Source organism: Cololabis saira, chromosome 7 (assembly GCF_033807715.1).
Source record: "Cololabis saira isolate AMF1-May2022 chromosome 7, fColSai1.1, whole genome shotgun sequence".
Taxonomy (NCBI): domain Eukaryota; kingdom Metazoa; phylum Chordata; class Actinopteri; order Beloniformes; family Belonidae; genus Cololabis; species Cololabis saira.
Window position 1 is genome coordinate 36297296 of NC_084593.1, and position 19813 is coordinate 36317108.

Consider the following 19813-nt stretch of genomic DNA (forward strand, 5'->3'; position numbering starts at 1 on the left):
GCTGTAACGTTTCTTTGAACTCAACTGAAATCGCATTTAAAGGCATGGATCTGCAAGTAGATGTTATTATGTACCGCTACCGGCTCGGAAGTGAGACTTGATCCTTTCTTTTTTCTTTTTTTTTTGGAGGAGGAAAGACAAAATTGTGATATGGCAACCTGAAGTTTGCACTGGACCCTGTACCTTCAGTATCCCAGCTTCTGAATTTAGAAATATTTGTATATTCATCATTTATAAATATTTAAGTGAGGCAGGAGGCATAGATGTAGTTTTAAGAATTTATGATACTGTAATTTAAATTTTATATGTAAAAAAAAAAAAATCATATGAGAGCTGTATTTCTATTCTAAGAGGTGTGCTTTTAGATATCCCTGAACATGCCTGGAGGGAATCTTTATCCCACTGAAAGGAAAGCTAATATACTTGCTGCAGGTGAAGGCCTCCCACGGTACATCACCCCTCTCCAGACCCGTCTCATGGCCATTCCCACCTCTCCACGCCTCCATATTCACTCCTGAGAGAGCAGGGCAGACAGGCTGACTGACTGTCCACCAAAAAGTATCTTTCTGTTCTGTCATTCTCTCTCTCCAAGGTGGAACCCCACCCTCCTCAGCCCCAAACAAAACAGGTTTTCTATATCAACCCTATAGCAACTCCACGGTTCCAAAACACAGCGTCAAAGGTGCGTTTTCCAAGATTCATCTACCCATCCAGCCTTGCCCGCTCACCCGCCCGCTCCAGTCTGTCCACGCACCGTACCCTCGGCATTATCAGACATTAATGTACTCATGGCGTTATCACATCATTCTTCCAAGGGGTCGATAGAAAGGCAGAACTGATGAGTCAAAAGTAAACATAATGGATATGCCCTCTTAATGGCCTATACTAAAATGAATCAAATAGATGTAGAGTATCTTATCAATTCTTCTTCTTCTAAGCTTTAATGGTTATGTATGCTTCAAATATCAATCCTCTTTTTGTCAGTACTTAATTTACTATTGACTCTGACTACTTTCCAGTCTTTATGCTGCGCTACCAGTCTTCGTCTGCAGTCAGTGCTCTACCACCTGTCACTCTGCTTGTCTGTGGCGCTACATTTCCCATCTTGTGTTTGACATTCTACCCGTCGGTTCTTTGATGTTCTCCCGGCGAACTGTGTGTCATCAGGTGTTTGCTGCTGGGCATCTGAAACCACGCTCGCTGCGTCCCGGTTCACGGGCGAGAGCGGAGCGAGCTACATTTGGGGGTTTGTGTGTGTTTGTGTGTGTGTGTTTGAGCATGGGACCCTGTGAAGAAATCACGAACTGGGCGCGTGCAAACGGTCATGTGAAAAAGAAAGTGCGCTCTATTTTGGTTACAAAGCTTAACCTATCAGGATATGATAAAAAAGGAAGAAAAAAAACAGACTTAGGTCTTAACGTTAGCAAAATACAACCTCAGATGAACAACAGTATTAGATTCGAACCACCTTTACCATTTTCTGGGTTTCCGGGCTTTTTCCTAGCTTTGGTTTGTTTTACTCTCGGCATTTTCAGTGTTTTGAGGTCTGGACTTTGACACCTTTCTTCTTTTCTTTGTTCAGCAGTTTATCTCAGATTGGCTGGTGTGTTTCAATCACTATCTCCGCTGCAGGAGTTTAGACTATCTCTCAGCAGATGGCTTCACGTTTAAAACAGAATTATTTTGGCAAAAACAGAAAGGTTCCTTCATCCAAAGGAAATTGTACCAGAGGTCTCCGTGTTTGTTGGGATGCAACTTTGCAAACTTCTGCAGTGCTGCAGTGCTGCAGTTTTTCTCCTGGCAACTCTTTTAAACAAGCTGCATTTGTTTCCGGTGTTCTCTAATTGAGTTCAACAACATTTAACCTGCTAACGGAGGCCTGTAGAGTCTGACACATAGCTCTCATCTAGTTATTTTTCACTTGCATGGGCATCGGGGGACGTTCCAGCCTTTCTCCCCGTACAACCATGGCTAAAATAGTCAGACTGATCGGCCGCAGCAACTGCTTTTCTAAGATTGTTGCTGACGTCTTTCCTTCTTTGATCTTGTGTTAACATACACATGAACGCTCCCGGCGGCAACATGCCAAAACCTCTGCTTCACAGAGGTGGTAACTATTGCCAGTGATCACTTAATCAATGGCATTTGATTAACAGCAGCTGGCTTCTGCCTGCGTTTCTCGTCTTTCTTCTTTCTATTGAGTAATGACGCCATGTAAACACAATGCTTTTGTTCATCTGAGGTTGTAAAATCAGCTCATTTTAAGACCTGGTAGGGATCACAACTGTTTTTCTTTTTCTTTTTATTGTCCTGACAGACTTGATAGAAGATCTACTTTCTTTCACAGCTGACTGATTGTGTCTAGTGGAGGCTTTGTACATCACACTCAGGGCCAAAGTTGAACACTAACCATCACTGGAAGACCCTCAGGCCGAGGAAAAAGAGTCTCGTCACACTTTGGAGCTTGTTTGGCACCATGTCATGTTTTTTTGACAAGCGTCTTAGTCATCGTCCAAACTATCAGAGACCCCTTATATGGCTCTCTCTGTGTGTGTGTGTGTGTGAGAGTTCATGTGTGATGTTGATGTGTATATGAGTATGTTGAGTGGGTTTCTGGGTGGGTGCATACATGGTCCTGCTGAAGAGTGACCAATTTTTGCAAGTATGCTTCTGTAAAGATAAACAGTTGCGTGATGTTAATACCCAGTAACAAAGATGATGATGGCCGTGCAATAATCTGTTTACTAATGCTTTTTTTTTTTCTTTAGATTTATACACTTCACCAGTATGAAAACACATCTCTTATTCGAGTGGCTCTGTGTGTGGGTGTCTGAATGTATTTGTCCTCAGCTGTGGGTGAACCAGGAGGACGGCGGAGCGGAGCCGCCCGAGGGGACCAGTGAGGTGCAGAACGGGCACCTGGATCCCACCAATGACTGCCTGTGCCTGGGCTCGCCCCTCCAGAACCGGGACCAAATGAGGGCCAACGTCATCAATGAGATCATGAGCACAGAGAGACACTACATTAAACACCTCAAGGACATCTGCGAGGTACTAAATATATTCACACATGCACCACACACACACACACACACACACACACACACACACACACACACACACACACACACACACACACACACACACACGACCGTGAATCACTGTTCTGGGCGGTACTTTAGACCGATATCAGCAAATATAACACTCAACATACACAGATGAATCATGTGTTCTTTACAAATATACTTTGAAATGACATACAGGACTGTCTCAGAAAATTAGAATATTGTGATAAAGTTCTTTATTTTCTGTAATGCAATTAAAAAAACAAAAATGTCATACATTCTGGATTCATTATAAATCAACTGAAATATTGCAAGCCTTTTATTATTTTAATATTGCTGATTATGGCTTACAGTTTAAGATTAAGATTCACAGAATATTCTAATTTTTTGAGATAGGATATTTGAGTTTTCTTAAGCTGTAAGCCATGATCAGCAATATTAAAATAATAAAAGGCTTGCAATATTTCAGTTGATTTGTAATGAATCCAGAATGTATGACATTTTTGCATTACAGAAAATAAAGGACTTTATCACAATATTCTAATTTTCTGAGACAGTCCTGTACATTAATTATATACATATGAAAACTGTGTGTTATTCCAGTGATCCTGAATCTTTGTTGCATTATATTTTACAGTGAAAATGTCGCAGCTCTGTTGAAATGAAATCCTTTGGTAGTTTTATCAAACACAGGTATTCCTTAGTAAGTCTGATGAAGCTTAACACTGTGATCAGTGATTTTGTAAACAGGTTTTAATACATGTTTACATGACGCTAATCAAATTCAAGGAGTTAACAGGAAGCGATGCGGCGTGTTAATGAGGTAAACTGAAGGAAATCACTGTGGGAATTGCAGATAACTGATTACAATAAAACATACTGCAACACCCGCTGGTACCACTTCGCTCGTGTCACAAGACATTTGAGACGGGCTCACAAAAACACGTGTAAGTTTCCTAAAGTCCTTGTTCGTCAGCAGCGGCGGCCGTTGCACAAGCGGAGTCGTATCAGAGCAGAGAACAATGACCTGCACAGTTCTTTGACTTTGGGTATTTTCCGGTGTTTTTGCCAAGCTGATGCACTTTTTCTCAATCCTCTGCATATCCCTTGTTTGTGTTGTGGATGAAGCGTTGCGCTTTGAAATATTTGCAGTAAAGCGTGAATTTCACCTCCTTCCCTCCTGGACACGTCCTGCTAACAGAAGCACGCTGCATTCCTCCTCCTGCACGGACAAGAAGCGCCGTCTTGTTTACGCACTTGACGTTGATACGATAAAGCAGAAGGGAGATTTTTCCTTTGACGTAGTCATTTGAGACGAAGCACATATTGAAGAGAAGATAAGTCGCAGCTTACCTGAGGAAGAACTTATATGGATCGACCCCTTTTTGTGGGTTTAGCGGCCTGTCAGTGCCAGCGGGGGAGAGGACGGAACGTACAGACGTCCACTTTCTGCCAGCAGAGCCATCCAACTGTCAAATTAAAATCCCACTTTGTCATTATTGTTAGAGGTGGTTTAGTTTTTCTGTGTTTGTTATTTATGACATATGGCTGAAAAAACTTTACTTTTACACAAACAATAAGCTGGCTGGAGTGAGGGCTGTGCAGGAGGCAGTCACGCTCAGTTACTGGACGTAGATGGTGGTTTGACCAACAACAACAACAAAGGCCATATAAACCTTTGAACAGCACGTGGACGGCGGCTACAGCGGGTATGATGACGCTGGATGACGCTGCTCAGAGTGGCTGTGTCATGTGAAAACAGAGACGGTACTCAAGAAATCCCGTTGTAAAAGGCTCATGTTGTAGTTCTCTCTAACAGTTCGAGTATGAAACCTAAGCACCTCTTTCTTTCAAGGTCAAGGACCTGACTCAGGGTCCTGAGGTGGCTCAACGTGGTCGTCATCCAGGGGGCTTGAACCTGGTTCCTCCAGACCCGAGCCCATCTCTGTAACCACTAGACCACCTCCCCATATTCCTTTACATAGGACTAAAGTTGCTTTTGTCAACCAAAATCATGACCAAATATCGTCAACGAACCTTTATCACCTGAGGAAAACGAGACGAGACGCAACGAAAATAATGGTCATGTGACGATAACGATAATTAAATGTATAATGCAATATCGTAGAAGAATAAAAACTAGACTAAAATGTAGATTACAAAATAGAAACTCTGCTAAAATGTGTCTTCATTTTTCAATGACCAAAACGAGACGAGACGAAATGTTATAACAAAGATCCTTAATATACATTTTTTAAGTTGTTTCTGCTCGCTTAGTCGCTGCTGCTGGTGACGTCACGTCCTCAATCCCAGTCGCTGCCACAAAAGGACAAGACAAAATAAATATGTTGTAAACTCAATTTAGAGCGTCTTCTGTATCTGGAATGAATGTATTCTTGGGTCTATATGGTAACAATAATATTATAATAAGATAACCTTGTTTGAATTGTAAAATGGGTTTGGCTAAATACAATCTTTGACTAAAACGAGACTAAAATGGTCCTGGACAATTCTGACTAAAATAAGACTAAAATGCTAAGACTTTTAGTCGACTGAAACTTGACACGACTAAAAGGAGTATGAATGTGACTAAAACTAATAAAAACTAAAAGGATAGCTTGACCCAAAGACTAGACTAACATTGAAACAGGCTGCCAAAAACAACACTACATAGGACTGCTGTAAAGACTTTCTCTACTTCCCTTATCTCCATTCAAACTACAACCACATGCAGCACCATGCAGCGTAAAAGCTGCAACATTATTATAAACCGCCAAGCGTATTTGTACGAGACGGTCAAGGAAATGATTCCAATATTTCACGTGTTCTGAAGTCTTTTAGGGAAGCTGTTAGTGTTGAGTGGTGAAAGCCTGACGGCTGCGGTCCGGCCTGTTGTTGCAGGGCTACCTGCGGCAGTGCAGGAAGCGCGTGGACATGTTCAACGACGACCAGCTGAAGGTCATTTTTGGGAACATCGAGGACATCTACCGCTTCCAGATGGGTTTTGTTCGAGACCTAGAGAAACAGTACAACACAGAGGATCCACACCTCTCTGAAATCGGCCCGTGCTTTTTAGAACACGTGAGTACTTTAGTTCTGTTTGGGTTTTTTTACGTGTTGTAAATGAGTGAGGATGTAAATTAGACCTTCCACCCAAGAGCAGGTGCAGCAGCTAATACCTTTCACGGCCTATAAGCTCATGATTTGAACTGAATTCTCATCTCAGATTGATTATGTCATGACCCTGATGAAAAAATGTGAAATATATAGAAATCCCAGCCGCCCGTCTGCACATATCAGCCCTCCTCTTCCTGGTATGTTTGATTGGACGCGCCACATTATCTCATCTGATCACATTCTGTGTCGCTCTCCTCTTTCCCGCTACAGCAAGACGGTTTCTGGATCTACTCAGAATACTGTAACAACCACTTGGATGCGTGTATGGAGCTGAGCAAACTGATGAGGGATGGCAGGTACCAGCACTTCTTCGAGGCTTGCCGCCTCCTCCAGCAAATGATCGACATCGCCATCGACGGCTTCCTGCTCACCCCCGTCCAGAAAATCTGCAAATACCCTCTCCAGTTGGCCGAGCTTCTCAAATACACCGCACAGGAGCACAGGTACTGCATGCTGTTGCCGGGACTGCGCCTGATCTGCTGTCCCGTAACATGTCATTTGTTAAAATAAAGCCGTCACCGAGGCGGCATCGTGTTCCAGCTGCAAAACGCTGCCATGCAGCTGTTGCAGGTGTTGGGTCTAGTCTTCTGAAGCTGTAATTATTCATGCATGAACAGAAAAAACATGTTGTTTTCTGCTGCTTTTCCAGCTTGTTCATGTTTTATAAGAAAAACCTTTAATCAGAGAATATCAGCTATAAGGAAAAAGAAAATACTCTACTTTTTATGAGCAATCCTTGCTATTATTTTGCACCAAATTGTGCTTATAAATAGATTACAGCTTAAATATCTTGTCACATTTTGCACACACTGAATGTACGGCACAGACGCCGGGTGTGTATTATAAATATTTGCAGATGAGCGCTCATACACAGACGAGCATGCAAGCATCCAGATGTGCAAACTCATGCATGCGAGCCTACGGAGAGACGGTGCAAATGATTCAGCGTGTCTCAGCCAGCTCCGGGTCATTCACAAAGCACGTGTTCGCAGCCAGAGAGGGACAGGTGCCAGCTCTCCCGGCGCGGCGTGCCAGATCGCAGTGTTCGACTGTTAGGGAGCTGCTGAGAATCTGCCAGATACAGGCCCGTCTCTGCCACTCGCACAGTCAACACTGTCACATACACACATGTTATCTTGCAAAGTGAGGATCGGATCCGTGGCACATCTAAGCTCCAGGGATGAATCCAGCTCTCTCAGTTTAGATGCCATCGGCGCTGACTGTGAGTGATGATTGGATTTAAGAACAAGTGTGATATTGTTACGGTGTTCCAGTCGACTCACTACTGCTACTTGTAATCACTGGTTTTGATATGCTGATCTGGCTCTTTTTACCAGATCAGTTCATCCTTTTTAACGCTCCAGAGTAATTACATGCACACTATGTCTGTAGTGACTATCGCTACGTGGCAGCAGCCCTGGCCGTCATGCGGAACGTCACGCAGCAGATCAATGAGAGGAAGAGGAGGCTGGAGAACATCGACAAGATCGCCCAGTGGCAAGCCTCAGTTCTAGACTGGGAGGTATGCAAACGTGTTTGTGTTTGTGTGTCTCACCGACCGACAGGGCCGTCATCTCGGCTTTCACACTTTGAGCCTTCAACAGTGTTGTCTAATAAAAAAAAGAAATAAGAAATTTAAAAAAAACAGGCTCTTAGCTAGGGCTGGGGATCAATTCAAATGTCAAGAATCGATTCGATTCCGATTCTTAAGATTCAGAATCGATTATCAAGATTCGACTCGATCCGATCCGATCCGATTCGATTCGATTCCGATATTGATTTGGGTTAGTGTTATTAAAACTGTTTTTTGAGCTGTTGTATGAATTATATGACTGTAGTTATGCAAAATATTACTACTAGTATTATATTGAGATTAAACAGCAAGTATTGCAGCTGATGATGCTGTAAGGACCAATCAGCTCCCAGAATGCTACTATAACTGCTTTCAGAAACATCATGTGGGTCAGAATTACCAAACAGATCCAGGGAGCAAACAGAGACGTACATGTACTGTATGTATGTATGAAATCGGTTTTATTTTTTCCCACATTCCGTTTTTATTTGTTCCAATTTTTGAGCATTTGGTTTTTAGCATTTTTTGCAAATGTAACCCCAAGACAGTATATAAAGTAATGAAATATAGACAATTTATGCAATTATAACCTAACACTTTAATGTTTTCATACCTTTAAACATATTTAAAGGCAAAAACATGGCACCAGTTATTCTCGTGTCCAACAAAACATTCCTGTTTTGGGGATAAACAAAAAAATTACCAAAAGTTGTAATGTAATGATGAAAAAAAAATACATAAATAAATAAAATTAAAATTTTTTTTTTAAAAAACAAAAAAAAAAAAATATCGATCTTTAGACATATGAATCGATTTTTAGGAATTAATATGAGAATCGATTTAGAATTGGGAAATCGATTTTTTCAACACAGGCCTACTCTTAGCCATGTTTACGGTGTAGTCAAGCCCCTCCCTAGCACATGGCTGGGAGGGCACACCTTCACTACTTTCTTTTCCCAGAAAATCTCATCTAAGAGAGAAAAAAACTTCTGTTTTCTCTTCCGATATGAAATCATGGGGGGGATAATCCTGGTTCTGATCCTATGCTACTCCTAGTTTTATCCTTAAACCCCCTCACTATGATAGATATAAGGTGCCGTCGCCTTTCATTGGGGCTATTTAGAAGTAAAAAAGAGGGTGATTGATGCACAGGGTTTTTTTGCATCAAAAATAATGTCAGAGAATAATGATGTTTTCATTTATCTTTAATCTGAGATTTAAGGAAAATGATGAGCACCCTTCTGCTCTCTCTTGGACCACAGCAGTGAAAGCATGTTGTAATAAATATGCCTCTAGCATGATCGTGGAGAGAATTATGAGAGTTTAATGTCCTCCCTTTTTTTGGAGGATCCCTCAGAGCCACGTAAAACATTACATAAGCGCCTCCACGGGCGGATGCGGGCCGACTATAATGAGTAATCTGCACAGACGTCGAAGAGCGCACTTTTATTTGGTGAATCTATCCGTGTTTATTCACAGGGAGACGATATCTTGGACAGGAGCTCGGAGCTCATCTACACCGGGGAGTTATCATGGATCTATCAACCTTATGGACGCAGCCAGCAGCGAGTGTTCTTCCTCTTCGATCACCAGCTGGTACTCTGTAAGAAGGTGAGCTCGTCCCGCCGGCCGCTTGTCGGGTGAAGCCGGCTGGATGTAGAACCTCCTCCCTGGGTGTTCGTGAGGGCTGTTGCATCACGCGGCGCGTTACGGTGATGCTCCGAGACAATGTGACTTCATACAACCTTAGCGGGGAGTTGAAAATGGATTACATAACGCTGCATGAGACACGGCAGTCCTCCGGAGGAGACGCGTTCACATCCTCCGTGCCTTTCACAAAATGGAGCTGCGGTAGTTTGGGCTCTAATGCACCGTGGCCGCGCGCTCTCCTGTCAGTCGGATGTCCACGCTTGGTTAGACGTGATACATGCAGGGATGGAGACACAAACACAGACAGACACAGAGGCCATAAAACAGCATCACAACACACACACACACACACAGCAATAGCACTATATTCACCACAAAGAAAGACATATAGATATGCTGTCTTTCTTCTTTTCCCACAGTCGAACATCTTCTCTAAAACTCTAAAGTCAGCAGCAGGATGCTCTGAATGATAAACTGTTCCCCCGCTCCAACACGTGTAAGGGCGTCTGCCAGCCCCCCAGGTCTAGTACAGCAGGGACGCGTCACAGGTCGCTTTTTCATCTCTTCCTCTCGTCTCTCCTTATCAGCGCAAAAGATGCGCATCCATCTCTGCACGCCGATTAAAAGACGCCCCTCTCACTGTACTTCCCTTTCATGGTGAAAAGGTGCACGGAGGGCCGCTCGCTAATCCAGGACAACATCCACGTGACTGTGCTTTATGTTGGTCGTTTGATGTGCTACTAGGAGAAAAAAAAGCTTTTCAATGTCAATATTCTGAGGTTTTCTTTGAACATAGATATATGAAATTGTTGTGGCTACGAAAGTTAGGTGCACATGTTCAATAGTTTTGTTTTTAGCTGCTAAAAGAGAATGTGTCTGTGCCGAAAACAGACATCCAGTGTCAGGAAAAGCCGCACCAGGCACTAGATGTGACAGGGTGTCCTGCCATGCTGGTTGGTGGTCATGTAGGAAATGATGGATGCTCTGCCTAACAACTGTTAATGTAGCTGCAGTGTTAATGCTTCAAGGCCGTGCACCTTTACTGTCATAGCGAAGGAACTCGGTTGTCTGCAGCGTGTGTGTGGAGGGCAGCAGATGGACAGGCTTGTGCGAGACAGACGCTCAGGACACCCACGAAGAAACACACACACACACACACACACAAACACACATAAAGGCATGCGCTTTCCTCCCGCAGGACCTGATACGCCGGGACATCCTGTACTACAAGGGCCGCATTGACATGGACCGCTACGAGGTGCGCGACGCCGTAGACGGACGCGACGACGACTTCAACGTCAGCGTGAAGAACGCCTTTAAACTGTTCAACAAAGACACCGAGGAGATCCACATCTTCTTGGCCAAAAAGCCGGAGGAGAAAATCCGCTGGCTCCGGGCGTTCCACGAGGAGAGGAAGATGGTACAGGAGGACGAGAAAATCGGTTCGTCACACATCCATCCGTACAGTTAATCAGAATATAATCGCCGCTGTAAAATGTGCACGACTGCTGGCTGCTGACTGCTGCACTTCTGCATTAGAGAAGATCTTGTTCTTCTATATCGGGGGTCGGCAACCCGCGGCTCTAGAGCCGCATGCGGCTCCCTGGAGCTTTTTCAAAAATGTTTGACCTTTTTTTTCTTTTTTTCTTTTTTTTCTTTTTCCTTTATTTCTTCTTTTTCTCTTTTTTTTTCCCTTTTTCCTTCTCTTTTTTTCTTATTTCTTTTCTTATGACTTTTTTCTCGACATTTCGACTTTTTTCTTGACATTTCGACTTTTTTCTCGAGATTGTATTTCAACATTAATCTCGACATTTCGACTTTTTTTCTCGTATTATTTATATATTGCATTATTAGTTTGCCATCACTTTTGTGTAGTTTTACTTTCTGTTTTTTGTATGTTAATCTTGACATGAAATTTTAATATCTTCGGTGGAGGCTTCAAATAAGCCCATTGGGTTTTTTGCCTCTTCCTGCACCAATAGTGTTTATCATTGATATTTCCTGTATATTTAAAAAAAAAAACTGTGCAAAACAATAAACTAAACTAAACTTCTCGACATTTCGACTTTTTTCTCGAAATTTTGACTTTTTTCTCAACATTTCACAGCTTTTTTCTCAATATTTTGACTTTTTCTCGAGATTGTACTTCAACATTAATCTCGACATTTCGACTTTTTTCTCAACATTTCGACTTTTTTCTCGACATATCGACTTTTTTCTCAAAGTGCATAATGAAGAAAAAAACCTTCCAAGGCTGATATAAGACTTTTAATTTTTTGCGGCTCCAGACATATTTGTTGTTTGTGTTTTTGGTCCAATATGGCTCTAAAACATTTTGGGTTGCCGACCCCTGTTCTATATTTTGAGCAGATCCGAGAAGCCGTTGCTCTTCAGCCTCAGTACGAGATGATATCTTTCACTTCATGGTCCTTTTCAGATCATCCCACCAACACGCTGTTTGTTTGTTGCGGTTTAGGTTTCGAGATCTCTGAGTACCAGAAGCGACAGGCGGCCATGACAGTGAGAAAGGTGACCAAACAGAAAGGTGAGGCAACAAGAAGATATCAGGTGATTTCCCTTTTTTTTTCCTCACTGGCATTGCCCTGTCTTCTCATCGCTGTTTACTCTTCCTTTAATCTACTCTGTATTTTTGTTACTTTCACACTTCCTCCTTTAACACATACCTTGTTGATGAATGGACCTAGACCAGTCTCGTACCAATTCAGCTGTAAAAGTAAAGAGGTTTCATGTCTACGTGTTCGATTACGTCCAGTATCTTTCAGTTCTTTTTTACGTTAACTGTCTGTCAGCAAGTCCAAGTACACCAGGATGACTTTTACTGGAGTTTAAAGCAGCTGTTAAGCATCAATGAAAAGACAGAGGGCTGTTTGCATGAACTACTGAGTTTAAAGGATGATGCCAGTGTCCGGGGGGGTGTGGGGGTCCTGCGTCGTGCCGTTTGAGCTATTTAACGTTTCAGGCGACTGTTTGAGTTGTTTTTGTTCTCTCTTGATGAGTTAGGGTGTATGTTAGTGTTCTCAACCCCCCTCTCTGAAAACACGATAACTGACCGCATGGCTACTCGGTTGCCAGTTTTTCTGCAGTTTTAATACGTCATGTAACACAAAGGGATGTTAGTCATAATTCTGTATTGTGTCGTCTCATACAGTCGCACAACAAGGAAAGTGACAAGAGCCATGCACGATCCCAAATCAGCAAACGTTTAGACAATATGGATTATGCAAACAGTATACTATACGGCTACAGTATTCTTTAATATACGCTGACTTTTATTTCTGTTGATGCTGTATGAACCCAAGATATTTCATGTTTTTTCTCATCATTTTATTTAATTTCTTCAAATACATCCATCTCTGAATTTCAGGCTTGTAGCAAAATCCAAAAAAGTTGGTCTGTAGTCAGTTTAGCTCCACTGAGGACTTTTAAGAAGATGAATACAAAAAGTATTAATGTTAGTAATGACAAGAGGTGTTCAGCATGATGATTTGGTCCCAAACCTATAATAAAGCTTTAATAAGTCTTTAAGGAGCAAAGATCGGCAGATTAGCCCCACTTTTTCTACAACTGTGTGAAAAAGGAATTGAAATCAGAATGAATGATGCCGTGTGATCTGGACCAAAGATGGAAAGGACCATTCAGTTCAAAAGTCCGGCCCAGGGATGGTAGTGGTTCGTATCAGGACAGTTAGCAAAGGTCCTTCTGCAATAGCAGCAGTGAAGCACGCTGAGGACCCAGAGAATCACACGCTGTCTCCAAGACGACCTTCTCCACAGACCAGCGATGCAGCGATGCATCTGCTTTTTTTAACAAGACGATGCAAAAATACATTCTGGTGAGGCCACAAAGGCATGGTTTCCCTCCTCCGAGTGGAAGGATCGTGGATCGATCCTCATGCCGATACGAACCCAAGAACCCCACATTACCTGCATTTCCTCAACCACTAAAGTCTACAAGCCAGTGATGTCATAGTGCCGGTCCGGTAGGGAACGGAGCGTCAGGGTTAATCCCAACGGCAGGTCTACCATCCGCTGTGGCCGCCCCTAAAAGAGAACAGCAGGAAGAAGTTGCTCTATTAATAAAAGAATGAAGCTGATGGGAAAAAAAAACATGAAATATATTAGGTTCATGCTGTCTGCAAAGAAATAAAAATGTAAACAAATTGATGGATCAGTGCATTATTTTATTTTCACATCCCATACTGTTCCAACCTTTCTGATTTTGGGTTTTGTGTTCCTCAAACTTTGGGATGCAATTTTAGTACCAGATCTGTGTAACCGGCATCCGCCAGCTAGCTCAGTAACAGAAGAAGACACCGAGCGTTCCTGACAGGACACAGGACCCGCACATCTGCACCGCTGGTATCATCTTTTAAGATTTAGGCATTTAATTGCCAAGCTAGATGTTTGTACCATTATTGGTGTTTTTACCAGTTTCACAATAAGCATGACCATCCATTAAGGTTTTAATGAACTAATAACCTGCTGGAATGATCTCACTGACATTAGGATCCCTGTAGATGTCTGTCAGAAATAAATGTTGTGTGTTTCAAAGTTCTTTGTGTGTACATGGCTGGCACAAGGTGAAGTACTCTCTTGAATTTCAGATTCATTTATAGATTTCATCTTGAGAAAGAGGGCCATGTTGTATGGACATGGTTTGAAAATGATAAAGGTATATGCACTGGAGTTCTCCTTAGAACTAGCACAATAAGATGCCATGGCAACTGCTAAGCCGCATTGGGAGGTGTTGTGTTTAACGTTGGCATTGGAGCATGCAGTCACTATACAATCTGTTTACAAGCATTATCTTGACTATACAAGATAAACGCTCTACTAACACAAATAGATCCGACCCTTCTAACTGCGAAAAACAGTGTTTGGCTAAAAAAAATACAAAAAAAAACACTGTTTCCCATCTTTTTATGTTTTTTTTCCTAAGATGCCATGGCAACTTTTGAATATTTCATCTCCAAATATTGATTATCTCTTTCGTAATTACATTAGCGTAGTTGTGATGCTTGTAGACCGTAGCTAAACGACATTGTAGACGGTAGTTAAGTGCACATTAACAGCTTTTTTGTTGGCTCTACTTTCGCCACTCTTGTGTTTTACAAGTGTCAAGGTTGCTATTCAAACAAATGCGCCGTTCACAAACATGGAAGAACAGCGTCCCACATCCAAATGCCTGGCTCCATCATTGTTTTGGGGTGTAACCTGCTGGTTCTCTTGTTTGCCTGTTGCAGTTTGATTGAATAGCATCTTTAGTCTCCCTTGTGTCATTGCTGGAGCTGAATTCCACGTCTTCTCCAAATTCAGCTTTCATCATCTGGTCATGCTGTGTCATGTCCCGGGATTAATACGCAGGAATGTTAACCGAGGGCTCATCTTGTCCGTCCACGTGCCTGTTTTCTGTGGAAGCATGACTTGATGTTGTGTTGTTGTGCCTGTTTCGTACACGATACTGACGATGTTTCCTCTTTGCTATCCACCTCCCTTCTTTTGTCTCCTCTGCTTTGTGCCCTGCACCGCCTCCTTGCCCCCCCCCACCCTTGCACCCTCTCCCTGCTCCTTTTTTTTTTTGTCATTTTTGCGCCTGCCTTTTTCTAGGTGTAAACAGGTGCACGCCCCCCTCATACCCGCCCCCCCAGGACCCCCTCAGTGCGGGGCAGTATGAGGTAACGGAGGACATGGCACAAGGAGAGGTTTTTGAATTCAGTCAATCCAAAAGAGGCCAGGCTCCTTTTTGGCAGAATTTTAGTAGATTAGCTCCATTTAAGAAATAGAGAAACACGGACTCTCCTTGAAGGACCAGCTATTTTTATTAGAAGCACTAAACACTGGATGATTATGTCCCATGATGAAGAAAATATGAGAAACACACATACACAAAAGACTCTGAAGTTAAGGACCAATGCTATCATAGAGTTTTGACTGGAAGCACCAAGAGGACTGAAGACTTGGATTTAAAAATGGAGAAAAAAAAAACAAAAACACGATTTTACAGTTCATATATGTTAGTAACGTTCTTAGTTATCATGCTTCTCTGTCACAAACTCTTTCCCTTGGATTCTTCATATTCACACCATCTGAATGTTCTCGAGTTACTGAGATTGTTATATGATTTTGTTTGTAAAGACGTCACCCAGAAAGAGACAAGAGGCCGAGCCGGGCCGCTGCTCGCTGTGTGATTGTGTCCCGAAGCCGAGATCTTTGCTGCGCTGCTACATGTGAGATTATTTGTTGCATTCTTTTGAATGTGAGATCGGGTGATGGAGACGTCGGGGCGTAGTCCATCCCACTGCCGATCGCAGACTGTTCAGGCCCTCTGATGTCTACATCTGGATCTCCTCCTCACTCTCAAAGCTCCACGCTCTTCTCTTTGAGTAGCCTCCTCTCTCTCTCTTTCTCTGTTTTTTTTTCTCTTTTTACAAAGTCTAGCATTCAGTCTTCCCTTCCTTCTCTGCATTCCCTCTCGTCCTCTCTATCTCTCGATCCACCTGCTCAGCTTCTGGGGAAGTCAGCGGGCTCTCAGAGGAAGAGCCTCGCTCCTTTGGAAAGCCGCCGCCGTCAGCCGTGATACGATGGGTCAGGGAACAAATCAATAGTCAGAACATCAAGGGAATATTTACATCCTTTTTCGCCAACCACTTGTGACAGGGTATTCACATCGGCTCACGCTGAGGCGCGGTGCGTTTGGTTGGAGAGCTCGCCGCTCAGATGAGACAGCTGGGAGCAGGAGATAGGCTGGTTATGGTACACCTGCCTCGTGTCACAGCCCCTCCCTCACTCCCTCCCCAGAGACCACTCCTGTAGCACTGTGCTGGCAGCTCGCTGGGCGTTTTCGGAAAAGTGCACAGCCTACCTCCAGGAATGAGCAGTAAAAGTCAAGCTGACGCATCGGCCAAGGTCTAAAAAATCTCTTCTTTTTTTTTATCCACGTCTTATTGTAAAAGAAAAAGACTCGACGCTTAAGTTGGTGATTTTTGTAGTGCGCACACTGTAAGTCGTCTCATCTGAGTATGAGTGACACAAATATGCAATGCTACAGTGTGAGAAGAAGCCCCGAGCAGCATGGGGGTGATGGTCGAATCATAGTTTGAGCACATTTCAGTTGCTTTTTTTGAGCCAGAAAGGAGAAGACGGCCACTGCAGCAGTGAGCCAGTACTGTGGGGGGGAAAGTGAGATGAATCTGTAGCATGCAGGTGTCCTCTGACAGGCTCGCACGTCACCCACGGCTGCAGCTTCCCAACCTTGGCTCGTGGCCCCCGTCGCGGTGTTTCCCAGATCTGATCAGCGCTCTGGCAGTTAGCTCCGGCAACCGCCAAAAGCACTGCGGCCCGATCAGATTGATTTGTTTAATCAACAAAGCCCCCGAGGCCGCCGCGGCGGAGCACTCCTGCCCCGGCGTTAGATACGAGAGGATCTGAGGGACGGAGGAGAAACTACCACCTTACCTCGGCTTCACCGAGGTGTATCCCCTTCTACTTTTATGGAATGTAAGTGAAACATCTGCCCATGGTTTGTGATCATGTTTTGACCTCAAAAGTGCATTTTTGTGTTGAATTATATCACCGGATGGACAGTACATATACAGTATGACAACTTGTGCAATGTGATATATCATTATATATCCTCACTATTCACTACAATGTGACATGAAAGAGTTATATATTGTTCTATGTCATTTGTTTGCCTTCTTATAGGCCTTATAACCTATTGGAACAAAGACCTTAGAACTGCTTTGTACGTTGTGTAATTTATGTTTTGTTTCAGTAAAGAGAGTTGAGAAATGGGCGAGTTGGCTGCTGGTGTCTGTGGAGATGGCTCCCAGTGAGATTGTTTCGGAAGATAATTCTCTTGCCTGGCACAGCAAAAAGATATGGTTCCCAGGCCATGATAACCTCAGGTCCCGTGCTACACCCGCCCCCACGACCACCACTCCCCACGTCTCCCTCACCCCACACGACCACCAGTACCGACACACGGACACAAGGACGCACACACACACCGAGATGCACAATCGCACGCACTTGCTGGCCCGTTCTGCTGCGGAGAAGAGAGATGCTATCTAACAGTGCCTTCCAGCATTCCACTAGTGATTATCTATTCAGTTTCACAGGCAGATTTGAATTAGTCATGTATTTTCCCTTCAGTGCATTTCTTCCTTTCTCTCTTGCTCTCACACACACTGGGAATTCCTTGTTTTCCCGGTGCACGTGATCCACTCAGACAGAACCGTAGAGGTCAGGGCCTTTTCCATGCGAGTAGATGTGTCGTCTGACTGAAACACTTTAAAAACACCTTATTATATTCTATCACACTTACATAGCAGCAGTTTAATTGCACAAAAAAGAGACGCTCATTCTGATTTCAGATGTTTAGAAATAGCAGAAGTCATTTATTATCTATTTATCTTAGCTGAAAGACGGCTTAATTTGAATATATCGTTAGGAGACAGATTTTCGTTAGTCAAGTTAGGTTTCACATCTCAAAATATATTATTGATAGTGACTTATGAATCAAAAGAAGAGTCATCTATTTTACCTTTATCAGCTACACACTGTAAATACTGTAAAAAGGACAGATCATATATTTGGATATTGGTATTTTGCGTTGGAGACGAATGTTGTTCCAGTTCTAGCGTGCGGTAGACCTCAGTACCAGGTAAATGCATGCTCGTGGCATCCGATATTTTGCATGAGACTTAAGGCAACTCTTATCCAGTTGTTTAGTTTCTTTTAATCTCCAAAAAAGGGTTTTATTTTCTCCCTTTAACCAAGCGGAAGCATTCATCTGTGAGGCCGTACCATCTCACTAAAGGGAGTTGTTTTCTCTGTCCACCTGTCTCCTGCTCACGTCGCATCCGCGGGTCGTAGCCTCCGTTTCTCATTTATTGTCAGCCAGATTGGATAATCAAACCCTACCCTCCCCCTCCACCCCCCACCGCCACCGCCACCAAAGCCGATTCAAAACCTGAACTGCTGATAGATGAAACGACGGACACTGATATTGTCTCTGCCCAGATAAACATGGGTTCTATGAACTGTAACATTAGTAAAAAAACCTCTCTTCTTTTTCTTTTTCCTCCTCTGTCATGCTCCACACTTGCTGGTTATTTTTGGAACGCCATCATCAGCGGAGCCAAAACGGGTATAATTTCTCTATGACAACAGTGAACCAAATAGGAGTTAGCTCTGATCACGGGCGCGTGTGTAGATGTGCAGCCGGGCGGACGAGCCGAATGCATTTGAAAGCTCCTCAGACGAGCTAAAAATAAATAGGATCCTGAAGTCGCACGCGCACACAGTACTTCATCGGCGTTCGTGTCGTGCTCTCGTTTAGGAAAATGAAGTACACTGACTTGATTTTACAAATTTACTCCACTCTTATATTTATTGACATCAGTATTAAGGCGTAGCGTTTGGGCCAAACGGTTTAAAAGATGTATATATCGGTTTTATTTTTTCTTATGTAATTATCAATCTGACCTTGAACTGAGCGCTGAGAGGACAGCCTTCTGTTACGGTTGGAAGTCTCTTTTACTTTCTGTCTTTTCAGTCGTATAAACAAGACAAGCCAAGTTAGCAGACTGTCGGCTGGACGCATCAGAGGATGCTCGGGCTGCTGTCGCTTATCGGTCCAGGTTGTACATGAGCCAGTCACCACATCCACTCACGTTTAGCATAGCAGCATCTTCAGACTCCTACCAGTTGATTACATGGTCCTGTTTCGTTTCCGAATAGTCAGGGTACAAGTCTTCAACGAGCCGTACGTCCATGTGCTGCTCGGTGACATCTGGAAGACGCACACCCCTCCTTTGGAAGCTGTTCATTGTATATTTGCATCTAGTTTAAGGTCTGGATTTTTTTCCTTGCACAGTAGATTTTACTCTCAGTATTGACATCCTTTGACTTCATATGCAAACAGTTTTCACTTTCTTTTTTTTTTCCTTCTTCTTTTGCTGGCCTTTGAGTTTATTTGTTGTACAAATGAAAAACCTGAAAAATAATGCCTATTCAATCCAGAAACTGTGAATGGGAGAGTGGAGATGTCAACTGTATGTACATTATATGTTTTGATGTAATCAGAAGCACTGAGAATATGTTGTACTTCGCTGTAAAGAAAAAAAAAAAACATATCTGATATAGCTGTACTTTTGTTGAAAATAAAACCGCTACAGAACTGCATGTCAAGGCGTCAGAGTGTGAGTGGGAGCATTGTGCCGGGCTTCCTGTCATGTGACTCCATCTCCTGTTTGTAGGCCATTCCAAACAGCTGACACATGCACGGACGGACACACTGCAGGGGACAGATTAAAGGGCAGGGG

The 19813-nt window shown here is 43.2% G+C and overlaps 1 protein-coding gene across 6 annotated transcripts in view; it reads left to right on the forward strand.

Moving 5' to 3' along the window:
• LOC133447213 (spermatogenesis-associated protein 13-like) overlaps positions 1-19801 on the forward strand; it is a 48374-nt gene extending 28573 nt beyond the window's left edge. For 2 of the 6 annotated variants that reach the window (XM_061725765.1, XM_061725766.1), the window contains exons 7-15: positions 593-682; positions 2851-3051; positions 5967-6146; positions 6453-6685; positions 7635-7764; positions 9295-9426; positions 10664-10907; positions 11942-12010; positions 15093-19801. In XM_061725765.1, coding sequence (XP_061581749.1) covers positions 593-682; positions 2851-3051; positions 5967-6146; positions 6453-6685; positions 7635-7764; positions 9295-9426; positions 10664-10907; positions 11942-12010; positions 15093-15268 — 1455 coding nt within the window. In that variant the 3' untranslated portion in view covers positions 15269-19801. Of the gene's footprint in view, positions 1-592; positions 683-2850; positions 3052-5966; positions 6147-6452; positions 6686-7634; positions 7765-9294; positions 9427-10663; positions 10908-11941; positions 12034-14089; positions 15062-15092 lie in introns of those variants that run through there. The other 4 variants (XM_061725770.1, XM_061725769.1, XM_061725767.1 and 1 more) reach the window with 4 other exon arrangements.
• The last annotated feature ends 12 nt before the right edge of the window (positions 19802-19813 follow it).